General features: G+C 39.6%; 1 protein-coding gene across 4 annotated transcripts in view; it reads left to right on the plus strand.

Annotated features, from left to right (window-relative positions):
- The window catches only part of KCNH5 (potassium voltage-gated channel subfamily H member 5), a 169,911-nt gene that overhangs the window by 44,009 nt on the left and 109,745 nt on the right, over positions 1 to 16,157 (plus strand). For all 4 annotated transcript variants that reach the window (XR_014585357.1, XR_014585358.1, XM_083839157.1 and 1 more), the window contains exon 7: positions 12,295 to 12,724. Coding sequence is in view for 2 of the 4 variants with exons in the window: in XM_083839157.1 (XP_083695283.1) it covers positions 12,295 to 12,724 (430 nt within the window). In the remaining 2 variants the exon portion in view is untranslated. The remainder of the gene's footprint in view (positions 1 to 12,294; positions 12,725 to 16,157) is intronic.

The following is a 16,157-nucleotide window of genomic DNA, read 5'->3' on the forward strand; positions in this document are numbered from 1 at the left end:
TTGATTTGATGCGGAATTAGAGGTGTAGGTTCCCATGCATAGAGCTACAGAGCCAGGCTGTTATATTCTGCTTTGAGGGATTTAGATGCATGACAAAGAAGGGGAAAGGTAAGGTAATGAGAGAGAGAGAGACCTTGCACAATTTAGAGTGGTATAAATTGATGTGATGGATAAGGAATTAAGTGGCTAAGTGGTATTGAGAGGGTAGGAAAACAAGGTAGAATAGGTTAGAGAAAAATAAGCTAAGAGTGAGGAAAGTGGAAGCCTTAGTTGGATACATGCCTTATTTAAGAAAATTGGTAGGATGAGATAGTAGTAGTAGAAATCTGAAAAATGCATGGTATCTTTTCTAACTGGGAAACATTACTTGCACTGAAATACATGCTGGCTAAAGCAAAGCCATACAGAAAACTTCTCACATACAGGGGTACATGCTGAGGAATCCAGCTAGTTTTCAAGATATGAACCAGAATGAGGTGCGTGTGCTCAGAGTCTCTGAAACTAGGCCATATTTTTTGTTCTTGTTTTTGAAAGAAAAAGAGTTGTGTGAAAATTCAGGTTTAGTTTGAAAGTTCTTATCTGTCTGGCTCTTATTTTACGTAAAAAAAAAAAAAGGGGGGGGGTCAGGGGTGGAGTTTGGGTTAACAGGGGAGATGAGGCATTTAGATTGCAAGATTTTGGTCATGTGAGTTCCTTGTTGTTACAACGCTGATTTGAAGGCTGTAGAAGTTGGAAGTCTGGTCCATTTGCTTGGAGTCTATGTCATATGAAAGAATGCTAGTTTTTTTCCCGGAGTATTTAACTGTATGTAACAATTCTTTCCATTGGTGTGTGTACAGTCGCTTATATTTCTAAACTCATGACTCCCTACTTCTGAAGCTAGATGATGAAGTTACCTTGAAGCTTAGCCTTTTTGTGTGGTCTTCCTATTTAAGAGATTACTATCCAACCTCTCTCAGCCTGTGCTACCAAAAGGTTGGTTGCAGTGTGGGCAACCACTCATTCCATACAAGCCACAATATTTATCAGAGTCAGGCTGGGCTGAATTTGTAATGGCTGGATCTACGGTGTGCCCAATGACGCTGGCCCCTTTTGTTTGTTCAGATGTGGTCAAGCCATGCTGCAATTCCCTTTGGGAACGGATGAGTGGATTTACTTCCCAGGGAAACGAGGATATTGTGCAAGTGTTTGGCTCTTGGTCCCACATGAAGCCGTGCAATTAGGAGAGTGCCCTGGAGCTGGAAGCACCCCAGGTGCTACCACATAAGGGCACTCCAATACGCTGCTGCTGGGGGCTGCATTTGAGCTTCTGAAATTTAGTGCACAGCATAAGTAGTTCCAAGACTAGGTGGATGGACAGGCTCTTGGCTGAGTGGAAACTGCTTCCTCAAACTTCCCATTTTGCTATTTGGAAAAGATTGGTGCACTGTATTTTTTTTCCTGGCAAATTTCTCCTAGTTTCATGAATTTATGAGTTCATAATGAAAGAAAACCCATAATTTTAGCTCATCTCTGCCAAAGATACGGCCCCAGAATGACATGGCAAGTGTTGCAAAGAATGGGATGGGATATTGGGATAATACATATAGATAGCTAAACAGATGGTTTTCAAATGAGTTGTATACAAGATCATCCTTCCTGCAAAAATTAATTCTCATGAGCCACTGGTTGGAAGTGAAAGCAGACAAATTTAAATGAGCTAAAACTCTGAAATCCTGTCATCTAATAATGTAAGACTACATGACCCAGTGACCTTTAAAATTTAGTGGTCTGTGCAGGACATATTAAGGCATGGAATCCTTGTAAGTGTAATCTACTTTTAATTACTACTATTGATCTGTTCAGCAGTGGCAGAAACTTTTTTGCATCACTGATATTAGCTAAAACAGCAATGTCTGTAAAATGAAAGCAAATGCAAGCTAGGACAATCAGTTTAGCCATATTCACACCTGCAGTGCTTTTCTGGAAACATTCCTTTTTCCCAAAGCTATTTGAAGAAGGGTTTATGGACCCCAGTCTGAGTGGTATAAGCAAAGAGGAGATGAATCAGCAAGTCGCAAGAATGTAGCTCTGGCTCTGAAATACAGTCTATTGCTAGCTGCCTTTCCTAAATCTCGGTGGCTGACATGGAGAAAATAATTGCCAGAGCTAAATCCCTGATGCAGCCAAGTGTAAAACTATGATGAAAACTCCTAGCAACATAATGACAGATGTGCTAAGCTTGAGACCTGGCATTTTCCCCTTTGTTATGCAGTGGGAAGACAATTAAATATGAAGAACACTGTTACTGCAATATAGTAATACAATGTCTTGGTTAGGATGTCCAAATATAAATTTAGCCACCCTAGGCATGCATGATATATAGATGGCTAACCATATTCACCCCTGTCACTTATGTTCCTGCAGTTAGGTGCAAAATTGCACCTTTTGTCTTTATCTTTTATTCGAGCTATGGTTTTATTCGTGTTCTGCCATTCTTTAATTCTTAACTTTGTAACTGCTGTAAGATGATGACAGTTTTGGTGTATTTCTACAGCTTCTTCCCTGAAAATTCAAAAGGGTCATCTTGATGTGCAGGGAAACTTGTAATAGGAAATCCCTGAACCCAAGACAATGCCGAGGGTGGTGAGAGGGCAGGCAGAGTTATCTTACCAGCTGGATGTGGTCTGGGAGTCCGTGATCTGGATTGTGGAATACTAAACTTTAATTATATGTCTCAGTGTGGTGTGTTTTTTGTTTGTTTTGTTTTGTATATGACACTGGGAAGCAGATGTTGGGTACAAGCCATTTAACTCAAATCTTTAGTCAGAGCCATGCGAAGTAATGAAGAATCTAATTGAGGCAAGTTGTATGTGGAGTACTTTCAAGGGAAGTTTCGCGTCCTGCAGATGCCCTCTCTTGCAAAGGAGGAGAGGCTTAGGAAGGAGACGAGGCAAATGAAGTAATCTGGTCAGATACTGAATTAAATAATGCTGATGAGAATAGCACAAATCCACATTATTGAGATTGCTGAATGCAGGAGTTGAAGGAAGACTCACAGACTTACGGATGCAGGCAGTTGATCTGCATAAAATGGATCCCAGATACAGCCTTGGAGAAACCAAATGCATGGCTGATAGCAGCACTACCCATGTTTTTCGAGAGAGAGAGAGCTTTTAACTTGGTGTGAGTCGTCATTTTGTTAAATCCTGAAGACTGTGTTGCACATATCCCTCAGCATCAAGGCTATGTGTAGATCCAGAAGTACTTGCAGATACATTGCAGCTCAGGTTACTCTATCCAGATATTTCTTCTCTTTTCCTTTCTATATTTGGGACAGAAAATGTGTAGTTTGTTGCTGGCATTAAACTATCAGCTAAGTTCAGTATCCTCCTCAGATACTGTCCTGAGCAATGGGACATACCTTCCTCTCCCTCCCATTTCATCCTCCATCCACCTTCCCTAAGTGAAAATTATAGTATTTTTTGACAATGATATTGTTCCCCAGTTAGGCACCCTGCGATACAACAAAAAAGTACAAAATTTCACATACCCATCAGATTAAATCTAAAATATTTAAATATTTTGAAGTCTTCCTTCTTTTTGTAGTCTCATTTATTCTGTGTTTGAAATGTATTGCACTGTATGGTTCTGCCATAAACAATTAACAACAATTACCTGGAAGTACATTTAAAAAGTTCTAGTTTATTGAGCTAATTGGGGGGGCAGGGGGGACAAAGGCACGCCACAACACAGCAAAAGCTCCCAATCCTCATAGAAAAATAAAGTCTTGAGTGTAAATTTGGAGGTGCTTTCAGAGACTGCATGAGAAAACCTACTTGCTTTCGTTGTGCTGTAAGGGCTCAATTTTCTGCTCACTGCAGTCACTACTCCCACTGCTGTCAGTGGTGCAAGATCAGGCACTAAATGGACTCTGCCTCTACCTGGAGCCATGAACTAGATAGCTTGTTCAGAAGCAATGCCCCTTACTCTTGTGTGGATTTACATAATTGAATCCAACCCTAAATTCAGTTCTTAAAGTGGTGATAAATCAGAAAAATTACTCTTATTTTTCTCATTCCAGCATTTTGATTTGTACCTATGCAACTTTATTGCATTAATTGATTACCTTAAAGAAAAAAAAAGTTTGATATGTTGGAAGACTTATTTTAACATTAACTCCAGTAAAGAAGCATTAAGGAGCTAACCAGGGATTTTAGAGCTAAGCTTTATGTAAGTAGCTCAGCTTGAAAATTTCTTTTGGGAATGATTTGCTGGTTAAATTTCAAACAGCCTGTACGTCCTTCTGGATACTCCTCTGTGCTACACAGAGCCATAACTTCTGGAGATGTGCCTGCGGGCTCACCTGCTCGTGTAGGCAAGAGCTCACCATTTCACTTGTTCCCCAAATCTGTAGGCACTTTGTCTTCTTTTTTCGTTGTGTGCCATGTAACAACTGCTCGATGAAGATTGCCTAAGGTTTACAAAAACAATGCATTCTTTACTGCTTCAGTGGCAAATCTCGAGCTATACCCTGACTTTACAGAATCAAGTAAGTGGTTGGTTTGAGCGATTTTTTTTTTTTTTTCTTGTATGCAGTTACTTTTGGTGAGAGAAAGATAATGAATGTTTTGCTGTGAAACCCAGAGCTAGGCACGCTCCACAAGGATATATCGGCACTTTCAGAGTATGATTCTTAATGTCCTAACAACGTGTCTTCAAAGTAGATCTGAGGAGTCACCCTGCCCTAAAATGTCCATTTCTCACCATTGTCAGTAATGGCACGCTAGAGTGACTTGTTCTGATGTGGACCCCTCCACGGTGTAGTTTAGATTGAGTTGAGATGCAGCCTGCCCTTGGGGCTGTATTCACCTCAATTCAGCTGCTCAAAAGATAAAAACAAAAGCAAATGGAAAAAATGAGGGGGAGGGGGATAAAAGTCACAGAGACCTTTTTAATCGAGTTGTGCCTTTGGTGGGCAGGTTTGTAATATCGTTCTTCCCATAAACTGATCAAAATCAGCCTTAACTCATGTTGTCTGCAGATCTGTCTTAATTTGCAGTCTTCTTATTTGTCCCTGTGCCACCCTCCGTGGTTACTTTAAATATTTCTTCTTTTTCCCTCATGTTTATCTCCTTGATGTGCGTAGAAAGAACAGTCACCCTCCCGCACACACACATCAATTTTCCTTTCCTTAGCCTAAGCAAACTGATCTTGTCTAGAAACTTTTTTTTTTTAATGAAAGAGGTTTTATGAGGTTTTTCCTGCGTGGCGTTATGTTTGAATGCATCTCTTTCGAGCAGAGCTGTATGTATTAATTGGGGGATCCATCACTGCCATGTAATGGGGTTTGGCTTTTCCTCTTGCCTGTCGAAACGCTCACCTGATAAATCCTGGAGCTGAATTAACCTTTTTTTGTGAGTGCACAACCCACTGATTGTTCTGAATCACTGTGTGTTTAACTGGGGTACCTAAATATTTCATTTTCTGTCATTTTCAGCTGAAGAACTTCTTTATAACAGGAATTTAGATTATTTTTCCCTGTAATGGATTCCGTTAGTCTCTGTATTGTTTAGCTTTATCATTTCTGTTTTATTCCTACCCAGTTATTCCCCCTCCTTCTTTACACTGGCAGTGTCTTCCAAATTTGTGCCTCCAGAAGATTTCATGAGCATATAATGTTTCTGCTTGCATCAAGAAAGAAAACAAACAAAAAAAAATAATCAGAGTTTTGGCTTGTAGTCCTTACTAGATTTCCTTCTGAGTGGTCTCCGTTTTGCCATCCTTTTCCCAAGTTCCTCAGTCACCTTACAATTCCTCTTTTAGTCACTTGTTTCTCTGTTTCCTAACACTTTCACCCCTTGCCTTACTGAAATACTGCATGTCTTTTCTTTAGAAAATCAGGTTTTTTATCAGGGAAAGCTATCAGGCAAACTTGGCAGGACCCCAGCTAACATAAGCTTAGCAAACCTGCACTGCTGCATTGATTGCATTTTGATTTATCTCAATGTTTCTAATTACCCTTTCCCTTAACATTTGTTCAGGTAATGTATCTGTTTGTTTCCTTCTTGATGGATTAGGTTTTCTGGAAAACATTAACATCATCTTTGAAAACTAAAGCTAAGAAATAATTTAATTTTTAGCCCAGGTCTGGATTATTTTTACTTCATTGTAGCCTGATCTCTTTTTTGTTCCTTTTTTTTTCTTCATTTATGAGTGTGAAGAATCTTTGGATATTTGTTTTAATGTTCTTTGCAAGAAAAGGTTCGACCTGACATTTGGCAATTCTCACTTCATTCATTTTATCCACTAAGATGTAATTTTCTGTTCATCATTTTTTTATTTTTCATATATTGTCAGTTCTAAATTACACTTTTCTTCTTTGGGACAATGATTTTCGTGTTTAGAATGGATGCCAAACTCTACAAGTTTTTCCTCTGCTTTGAGAAGCAACCTCTGGATATTTTTGTACCTTTGGTACTTTTTGACATAAGGACCCTCTAAGTGTCCCCTGCTGCCAGGTGTCTGACTCCCCTATCTCTCTCACTCCAGTTGCCTTCACTTATTATTGTCTGCAATTCAATATAAAATCATTTATAATTTATCAGCTATTGCACTTTGGAAATCAAGAACCCTAGTCCAGCTTACTTTGTGATTGTTCATTTTCTATGAACTGATTCAATTCCTTTTTTCAAGCCAATGGGGACTTCTGCTAAATCCTATCAGAACCAAATGTAGTGTAGCATCACTTTCTGTGAAGTAATTGGCCATACAATGAAGAAATAAGCATGCTACTGCATCTGCAGAAAATCTTGTCCTACTGTTATTAATAGCATTTATTCTCCAAGCTCATAGTGAGAAAGTTAAGTCTCACATTGTAAGGCAGTGCTCTGTAATATCCATCTCCGTAATAACATAATACAGGTTTGGATGCTGCCCAGATCTGGGCTATCCGGATTTCTAAGGATGGGTTTAATTTCTCCTCCCGTAAGCTGTGTAAGTGATAGGCTTCAGCCTCTTTGTATTCGGTGGGAGGGGAGAGGGGCAGCTCCAGGAGGTGATTCATCCCACTGCCGGCTGCCTGAGATGGATTGGGTGAATCACTCTTCTGACATGCCTCTCCTCATACACCAGGGTGGAATGCTAGACAATTAACATAGACTGGGTGGCGGCCGCAAGGTTGCAGCATTACAGGAGGTGGATTCCACCCCAGGAGGCTGGTTAGAGCTTGGTCACAGTGTGGCTGTGGCTTTTGTGGGTGTACCCGAGCTCAACTTCCATGAAACCATTTTGCTCTTGCACGGAGATAAAGAGCTCAGCCTGGGCTGCAGACTCCTCAGAAGATTCGATCAGGCTTTAATAGCTAGTTTTGCTGAATGCAGGTTGCTATAATTGCTTTGCATCCGGCAACTCTAAGCTTATTAGCTTAAATTTAGCTTAAGGTCTGCGTGTGCTGCGGTCACACCTTTGCAGTGGTGAGATGCCCTAAAACATTTCATAGAAGGGCTCTCATCTCTGGTTCTTGGCCACTCCATAAATTCTTCAAAACTGCAAAGTGTTGAACATCAAAGCATAGTGAAAAGTCTTCCTTTTTTTCCTTTGGCCTTTTCTAAGACAGTGTTTTCTGTTAAATGATGTAGTACCAATCCCTGTTTTCAGAGCTGGAAGGATTTCAGTTTTGGAACACATTTAATTTGCAAGTTTCATTTTTTTATGTTGCTGTTTTATATATACCCACAGCTAACAACATATAAATAAAAAATCATGGAGTGAAATCTAATCAAAAAAGTGCCTAGAGTTAAAAACACATTGTTCCCTAATAGGGGGAAAAAATCTATGCATGAATTTACCATTTCAGTGTACTGGGATTTAATTTTGTAGTTTGAGCAGATTTTAGTATATTTAGATGATAGAAACTAATGACTATTTATGCTTTTATTTTACATTTTAAAACATTTATGCAATAATTTCCTACTGCAGAAAAGATTTATTAGATTAACAAGTAACCAGCTGATTAAATCTTTTATATCTTTTACAAAGATGCAGCTCTGCTATGCTGAGAATTTCTCCGTTAGTGTACAGCAGACCCTACTGCTCTGTTTTCTAGTTTAGGAGAACATCTCTAGTACTAATGCTAACTTGAATGATTTCCTGCACTTGTTGACCTGCATTTTCCTTTGGTGACGATGTTCCCTTTATCCTCTTGCATGTCTGACTCATGACCTCTGTATAATGTAACTTTGAAAGCTTTATCCTTCCTATTGCCTGGCTTATCAGGGATTCATTAAGTGCAGGAGAACTCTAGCTCCCTGTTCTTGCTCAAGGTCCAGAAGTCTGTTCCTAGTGCCCGTATTGCAATTCCAGAAAAGGGTTTGCTCATTTTTTGGTTAGAAAAAAAAGTTTAGCCAGAAGCAGCCACACAGCTTAGAGACTTCTTTTATTCTGGAAGACTGGAGTTTGACAATGTGGACATTTAGGATCTGAAATGGTAAGATTCGGGTAACTTTATCAGGAAGGAGTGGGCCCCTCTGCATTTCAAACTGAGTGCTATCCCCACTTGTGCCCCCCACTATCAAACTGAATTTTCTTTCTTAGTATATCAAGAAAATTGAGAAAACAGATTTTGCAAGATGCTTAAGTCAATAAACTTGGGCTTTGTTTAATCATGAATGGATAATCTAATTGCAAAGCTGAACATCCTTTCCCCAAAAGCATCCTTCTGGGTAAACATGACATTGTTCGCTTTCTCTGCAGTGGCTTCAGCTGTCTGCTAAATAGAAGTGGTAGTTTAAAGATGGCTGGTTCACAGCTATTGCTTGTGTCCTCTCCTGATCCAGTGGCTTCAGAAATCACGGGGAAAGTCTCCATTGACTGCAGTGATGTATGACTCACACTTCTGAGTTGATGGTGTGTATCGGATAGGAATTTGGTTTGGGACTTCAGGTTCCAAACTTGACACACAAAAGGGAGTTCTGGAGTTTTCTGGTTTTCCACTTATAAGATTTCTGTGACTGAGATGATTGAAGGGTAAGCTGAATGAATGTCCTCATTTGATTAAGACGTGATCCCATACATTGGCCAAAACCTCAAGGGCCAGGTTTGGATAGTTCATAACATAATGAGATATTCTCAGAGAACACACAGAGCAGCAAATACTGTACGTTATTGGCCCAATTGACTAAATATGGCAATAAAGCAACACGTGCCTCTCTCAGAAGGTTGGATTTTCAGTAGCAAAACCACGCATTACTTAAATGATGCTAGCACCAAACCAGATTACGTGTTCCATTTCAGGTTTCTAATAACCTCTCTGTTCCTTGAGTGCTGAGGTTACTTCATTTACCATAGATGTTCACTCTTTATTAGAAGGGTTTCAAAAATATTCACTGTAAAGCATAAATACAGTTAAAAGAAAAATGAAATTAAAGGCAGCCAGTAATCAGATGAATTAAAGAAACTGAGTTTCTTAATAGCTCAGATTTAATTCAAAGCAGTTAGTCTTTAGTATAATTTCAACCAAAGAGAGTGCTGCTGAATCTTGGGAAGAACTTTGTGTATTTAACAGTTGAGGCTTTATTGTCAAGATATAATTTAAGTATAAAGATACCAGCTTACCAGCTTTAGGCACCCGGTATTTAATAGTGCAATGCATCATGTGTTCATTTAGTATGTGTTTAATTGTTCTTTCCTTGATAGTGTTTTATGGAATAGGCTTTTAAAGCTCCCAACATTGTCTTTATATTTTGCAAGATTAGATATGAAATGTGAATGCTCAGTAAGTACATCTCTGATTATTTAGCCATAAAGCAGTGGGTCAGACTGAACAGGCTTTAAGACTTGCAGGACTTCTAAGTAAGTTTTACTCAATTACTTTTTGGAAAAAATATGCTTGAATGTCAGCTGAAATGTTCTCTTTGTTTTATACATAAGATATGACTGTTATCTGTGCTTAGAAAAAAACACACACACCAAAAAAAAACCACAAAAAAAAAAGCAAACAGAACTTTCTCCCAGACTTTGAAATAAATGCTGTATTTTTATATTAGTTATACAACTGCTAAACTGCTCATGTAATTTAGGGAGAGAAGATGTAATAAGGATGGAGAACGGAGTGTCAGGTTATAAACTCTCCTGGTCAGGAATTGATTCTTGGCTAGGGTTTGTACAGTAGAAAGTGCAGTGTAAGTAAGCCTTGCCACTGGGTTGAATGTAAACTACTGGGTATAAAAACTCCCAAGTGTAGATTCCAGATCTCTAACTCCTTCCCTACCCATACTCCTGATAATGAGCAGCGTCTCTCTAAGTAAAATAGAAACAATGCTTATCTCCTTGACCAAAACGAGAGGACCTGATCCTACAAAAAAAACCTTATGCCCTTTTTTCTCCCTCTGATTTCCTAGCAAACTTTTGTTAACTTTCAGAATTGGGGTACGTTCACTGAAACACACTGCAAATTAATTTAGTGAAATAGATCATTAAACTACTCTATAGTTGTTTTTTTATTATTATTATTTAATGTAGATACTGTTTCTGACTCATACGGTAGTCTACTGGACCCAATCTGTTGCATAATGAACCCTAAAAGGAACTTCCCAAGTTATTGGACAAGTGGGCCATGCAGAGTAGCTCACAGACACATATCCCAAACCAACGAAGTAGGTATACGTTTAGGTGAAAATAAGAACAATAAATAAGACCCATGTCTTGTGTAAAGGCAAAATACAGAAATCAAAATGGGAAAATTCCACTTCCCTCCATGGTATTAGTCATCATGACAGCTTCAATGCAAATATAGAACTTCAATTTATTAAGGATTTGGGGATCTGAAACAAATTCCAACAGGATTTGAAAAGCATACAAGAACTTTGTTGAACAGATTACATCTAAAAATATCAGATGCACGTTACCCTTCAAGCGTTAGTTGTGAAAAGAAACAGAGGTGCAAAAGTGAGAAATGTTTTTCTGGTATGGAAAACTCCAGAAACTCCAGTCTTTTACTGTTTGATAATATAATTAGCCAGTGTTTTGACTAGACTGATTTGATAATGATGCATAGAAAAGGGCAATTTAATCTTGGCACAGTAACTAGGAATGTTTGCCTCATTGCTTTCTATGTCTTAATTTCTACTTTAAATTAAATGTCTTCAGCTTCTGAATGTTTTATATTAGAAACCTTCCTTTCCAAAGTTTCTATTTTGAGTCACTAATTAATTTAATGCACAAGTTAGGTATATCATGGGATTGCAATAGATCAGGAACATATTTTTCTTCTCTTTCTGCATCTATACACTCTATTAAAATACATTGCCAACGGTTTGTGTGCTGAGGAGGACATACATATTTCTTGGTCCCTCTCAGATGTTTCCATTAACTTTTTGATGGTCCCTGTGCTTTTATTCCCTAAATATTTGTGCTTCCACTTATTTGTACTTCATTTATCTTGCATGAAAAAAATGCTAAAATACTTTAGGAAAAAATCTACTATGTCTCTTGATAGGCAAGTAAATTAATTCTATATGCAAAGGCATGCGGCTTTCTTGCCAGTGCTTTTTGGTCTACATTATGCTCAGTCAGAGAGGTGATGTGCCTACAGATGTTAGGTCCATGCTCAGTCAGTGAGATATAACTGGAAATTTTGTTATTTATAAAGATATTAGCTGTAGTGAAGCACACTATGAGATGGAGACTATTGGACCAGAGGACGTTACCCAGCTATTCTCTGATAGATGAGAAGAGCAGTACGCATATTTCTCTCTTTACCACTTAAAATTATTTTCTGAGATTTCAGCTGAGCATTGGATAATGCTGCAGGCTGTTGAAGTAGGTGGACTCCGATTTTGGTTAGAGTGGCAATCCTCTCCTTGGCTTTAATTTTAATATATGGCTGTTGTTTTTTGAGAAGTTTGGAGAAAAACCCACTTGGATGGTGTTCTGTGACTGCTCCTCTACTGCATTTGACCTCTTTGAGGTCAAAGCAGAATTTACCATTTACTTCAAATTGGCAAAGTATCAACTCTCTCCTTTTTGTAACAAGCATGCATGCCATTTCTCACTTCGGATTTCACAGGATTCTTTTGTTGCTTTGAAAGACTGAGCTTGATCTAAGTAATTTATTCACCTATTGAATGCCAAACTTGATTTACCCTGATGAGGCCAAAAGTACTGGAGGGGGAGAACAGTTTGTTCTTATCTGTCATCCGGGACGCTAAAAAATTGTGCAGAAAGGTTTATAGCAGCTGCAGAAATCGCTGCACAGCTTTCTCTGTTAACCACCAGGATATTTCTGATGAATTAATTATTTTTATTCTTTTCTAGGGGATCAGTAGCCTCTTCAGTTCCTTAAAAGTGGTGCGTCTTCTCCGACTTGGTCGAGTTGCCAGGAAGCTGGACCATTATTTGGAATATGGTGCTGCTGTACTGGTACTGTTGGTGTGTGTGTTTGGACTGGTGGCCCATTGGCTAGCCTGCATATGGTACAGCATTGGGGACTATGAAGTTATAGACGAAGTCACTAATACAATCAAAACAGATAGCTGGCTCTACCAGTTGGCACTGAGTATCGGGACACCATATCGATACAACACCACTGGCTCAGGGCAGTGGGAAGGAGGACCCAGTAAAGACTCCTTGTACATATCCTCTCTCTACTTTACCATGACAAGCCTTACAACGATAGGATTTGGAAACATTGCACCAACCACTGACGGAGAGAAGATTTTTTCGGTGGCCATGATGATGGTTGGCTGTAAGTAGAATTTGATTTTATTGCGCTTAAGCCAAAGATAATTGCATAAGCAGTATGATGGTTGAATAGAATACATGTGGTAGCCTTTCTTGACACCCTAGAAAAACTGAAGTACCTGTAAATAATCATGAAATGAACTTGGAATTATCACTGAAAACAGAAGTTGAAACTATGTGCTTGTAGCTTTTAACTTGTTTGAAAGACTAAGTGTAGTAGGTACAAAAGTGTGTCCAATGGTAATTGTATATTGAGTCTAGGGCCTGTTGTGAATTAATTTAGACAAACTCGAACTTACCAGGAAGTAGGATTTGTTAATAAATCATGAGATTAGATTTTGAGAATTTTAACAGCACTTAATGATCTGCCAATTTAATATATTGATACAAATTGGATTTATGTGATGTCTAAGAGCTCTTAAGGTTTATTGATATGATATAGCAATTTAACAAAAATTAGTTATGATTAAAACAATGACTTAATTAAAGATTTGAGAATGGCAAGGTTCACATGAAACTTACTGCAGTGAGTTGCGCGCCTAAGGATTTCCCCCTTAGTGAATTACCTTTTATGTGTTGGCATTAGTTAGTGGGTGATCATGTTCCGTGAGAAGTTTGTCTTCGAGGTGTCCCAGCTCAGGGGGAGTCACTGGATCACAGCCCGCTGCGATCTCAGAAAGCCTAAGGGGCTCTTCGCTCGGGACCATTATTTGTGGTACCGTTAGACAGTCGACTATGAATCGGTACATTTCCATCCTGGCTACAATTCAGATATGGCAATACTTGTATTTATATGAACTGTGCCATTACGGTATCTTCCAGAATGTACAATTCTGGTACTTCTCAGACTGGGCTATGATCCAGGCCATAAGGTCTGAGGCGTGACCAGGGAGTGCCTGTTCGTACTCACCTGATATGCCTGTTGCCTATTGACAATAGAGGGATGACGTAACTTTAATCTTGAACTGTAGCTAAACTGGAGAAAGAGCTACTTCACCACAGGGCTTCTTCTATATACTTTAAACATGGTTTCTATCACGTTGAAAAGGTCTTGACTGGAATTTCGTTAAAAGTTACAACGCTCAAAATCATGCAGTATGACTGAGTTTTGCTTATAGACTTGAACGGGCTTGGAAGTGCTTGAAGTGGATTCATCCAGTTCTCAAAAAAACGTTTAGTGATTCCACAGTGACTGTGTACTTTATTGCACTGGTTTGACTTAAAACAAGACCTGTTTTTGTCTCCAGACTGTGGTGACCTTTGTCACCAGCAAGTCTAGAAGTGAAAGAACTCACAAGATGCTATATTGCACCTTTCCCCTGCTTCTTTCTGTTTCTCAGCTCTTCTGAAACAGTCCAAAAATAATAGTGGTAAGGTGTGGGAGAAGAATTTGCAGGGAGCTTTGTGCTGTTTTGTGGGAAAGGAATTCTCAGGTGGCTTCACGCTGTTTCACACGTCCCTAAGTTAGAGATAATGAGGAAAACAGCGGTAGAACCAAAACCTTGAGCAAGGACGAGATAAAGTAAATTGGCTAAAGTGTTAAAGATGAGTTTTGGGCAGTAGCCAATTGATGGCTGGCTCAAGGCGCGTGTCTGAGGGTCTCTAACCAATTTTAAGACAGATTCGGGCACGTGGACAACGTGTGGGGCTAGGGGGAAAGTATATGTAGTGGTGAAAAATGGCAATAAAGGTCCTGCTGTTCAAGAGCCATCGGGAGTCCATGTCGTGCGTGCGAGAAATTTCTGATTTCCAGTGCTGCCAAGGTTAGGTGATTGAGAAGCTCTAGAGGTTAACAGAACATATCAAAATATAGAAAAGAATGCTGAAAATGTTAACATTGTTTGGGAAAATTATTTTTCTTTTAAATAAATAATGCTTGGTGTTTCTCTGATGCTTTCTGTTTTCTAAGCTTCATAGGAGTACTTAGCAATTATGTAACAAGAGAGCAAACAAAACCTTTTGAAAATAAGATCTGCATAATCTCTCTAATTATCTCTGCTAACACTCTGAATTCATCTCAGAGAAATACTGAACCATAAAAAGGAAGTTTTCTTGCTAAAGTCTTTCTAGATTTTCAGAAGATTAAAGCTATTTATTTTGTGATTTTTAAATACTTATTTAAAAACAAGGTTGTGGTTTTAGGACTCTGCTTGTGGTGTGGTGCAATGAAATTTGTGCTGAACAGCATCGTTACATGATGGCTTGATGTGCTTCAAAACATTACAAAGTCCATAAAAAAACAAATCCCCAAGCTAGATCATTAACGAGCTATTGCAGCTGGGCTATGGAAAACCTGTAGGTGCTGATTGGTTTTTTGTTGAAGGTGGTTGGTGGTATTCACAGAAGTCTGGGGATTTGGAGAATATGGTGCATTTAGAACATTTAAAATGTGATGATCTCTATTCCTCTGGCTTTTTGGGATACTTCTGTTGCCTTGCAGAGGAGTGTCCCAACAGCAGTGGTAAATGATTTAAGGTGAGGTGAGAGCTGTAACATAATAACAATAATGTTGTAGTAATAACAAAATAGTAACATGGCATCAGTAAGCGAAGGGAAATGAAGCTTGTAACCTGCTTTGTATTTGTTCTGTGTTACGTTCTTGTATTTTTTTTGTCTCTGAAGCACATGCCAAAGATGTGGAATAGAATCAGAATCACAGGATAGTTTAGTTTGGAAGGGACCTCACAACCCAACTAATTCCAGCCCGTGCCATGGGCAGGGACCCCTGCCCGCAGCCAAGGCTGCCCCCAGCCCCATCCAGCCTGGCCTTGGGCACTGCCAGGGATGGGGCAGCCACAGCTCCTCGGGGCAGCCTGTGCCAGGGCCTCACCGCCCTCAGAGTAAATAATGTCTTCCTAATTTCTAATCTAAATCTCTTTCAGTTTAAAAATGTTACTCCTTGCCCTATCCCTCTACCCCCTGACAAAGAGTTCCTCCTCAGCTATCCTGTAGCCCTCTTTAGCTATGGGAAGGCTGCTGTAAGGTCTCCCTGGAGCCTTCTCTTCTCCAGGCTGAACACCCCCAAATCCCTCAGCCTGTTTCCACAGCAGAGGTGCTCTAGCCCCTTGATCATCTTTGTGGCCTTCCCCTGGACTTGTTCTTATACTTCCACATCCTTCTTGTGTTGAGGGCCCCTGACCTGAATGCAGTACTTTAGGTGGGGTCTCACGAGAGCAGAGCAGAGGGGGACAATCCCCTCCCTCGCCCTGCTGCCCATGCTGCTTTTGACGCAGCCCAGGACATGGGGGGCTTTCTGGGCTGTAGGGGCACACTGCTGGATTGTGTCGAGCTTCTCATCTCAGATTCACAGATTCACAGATTTCTCTAGGTTGGAAGAGACCTCAAGATCATCGAGTCCAACCTCCGACCTAACACTAAGTACTCCACTAAACCATATCCCTAAGCTCTACATCTAAACGTCTTTTAAAGACCTCCAG

This window comes from Anser anser (assembly GCF_964211835.1).
Source record: "Anser anser genome assembly, chromosome: 5".
Classification (NCBI taxonomy): Eukaryota; Metazoa; Chordata; class Aves; order Anseriformes; family Anatidae; genus Anser; species Anser anser.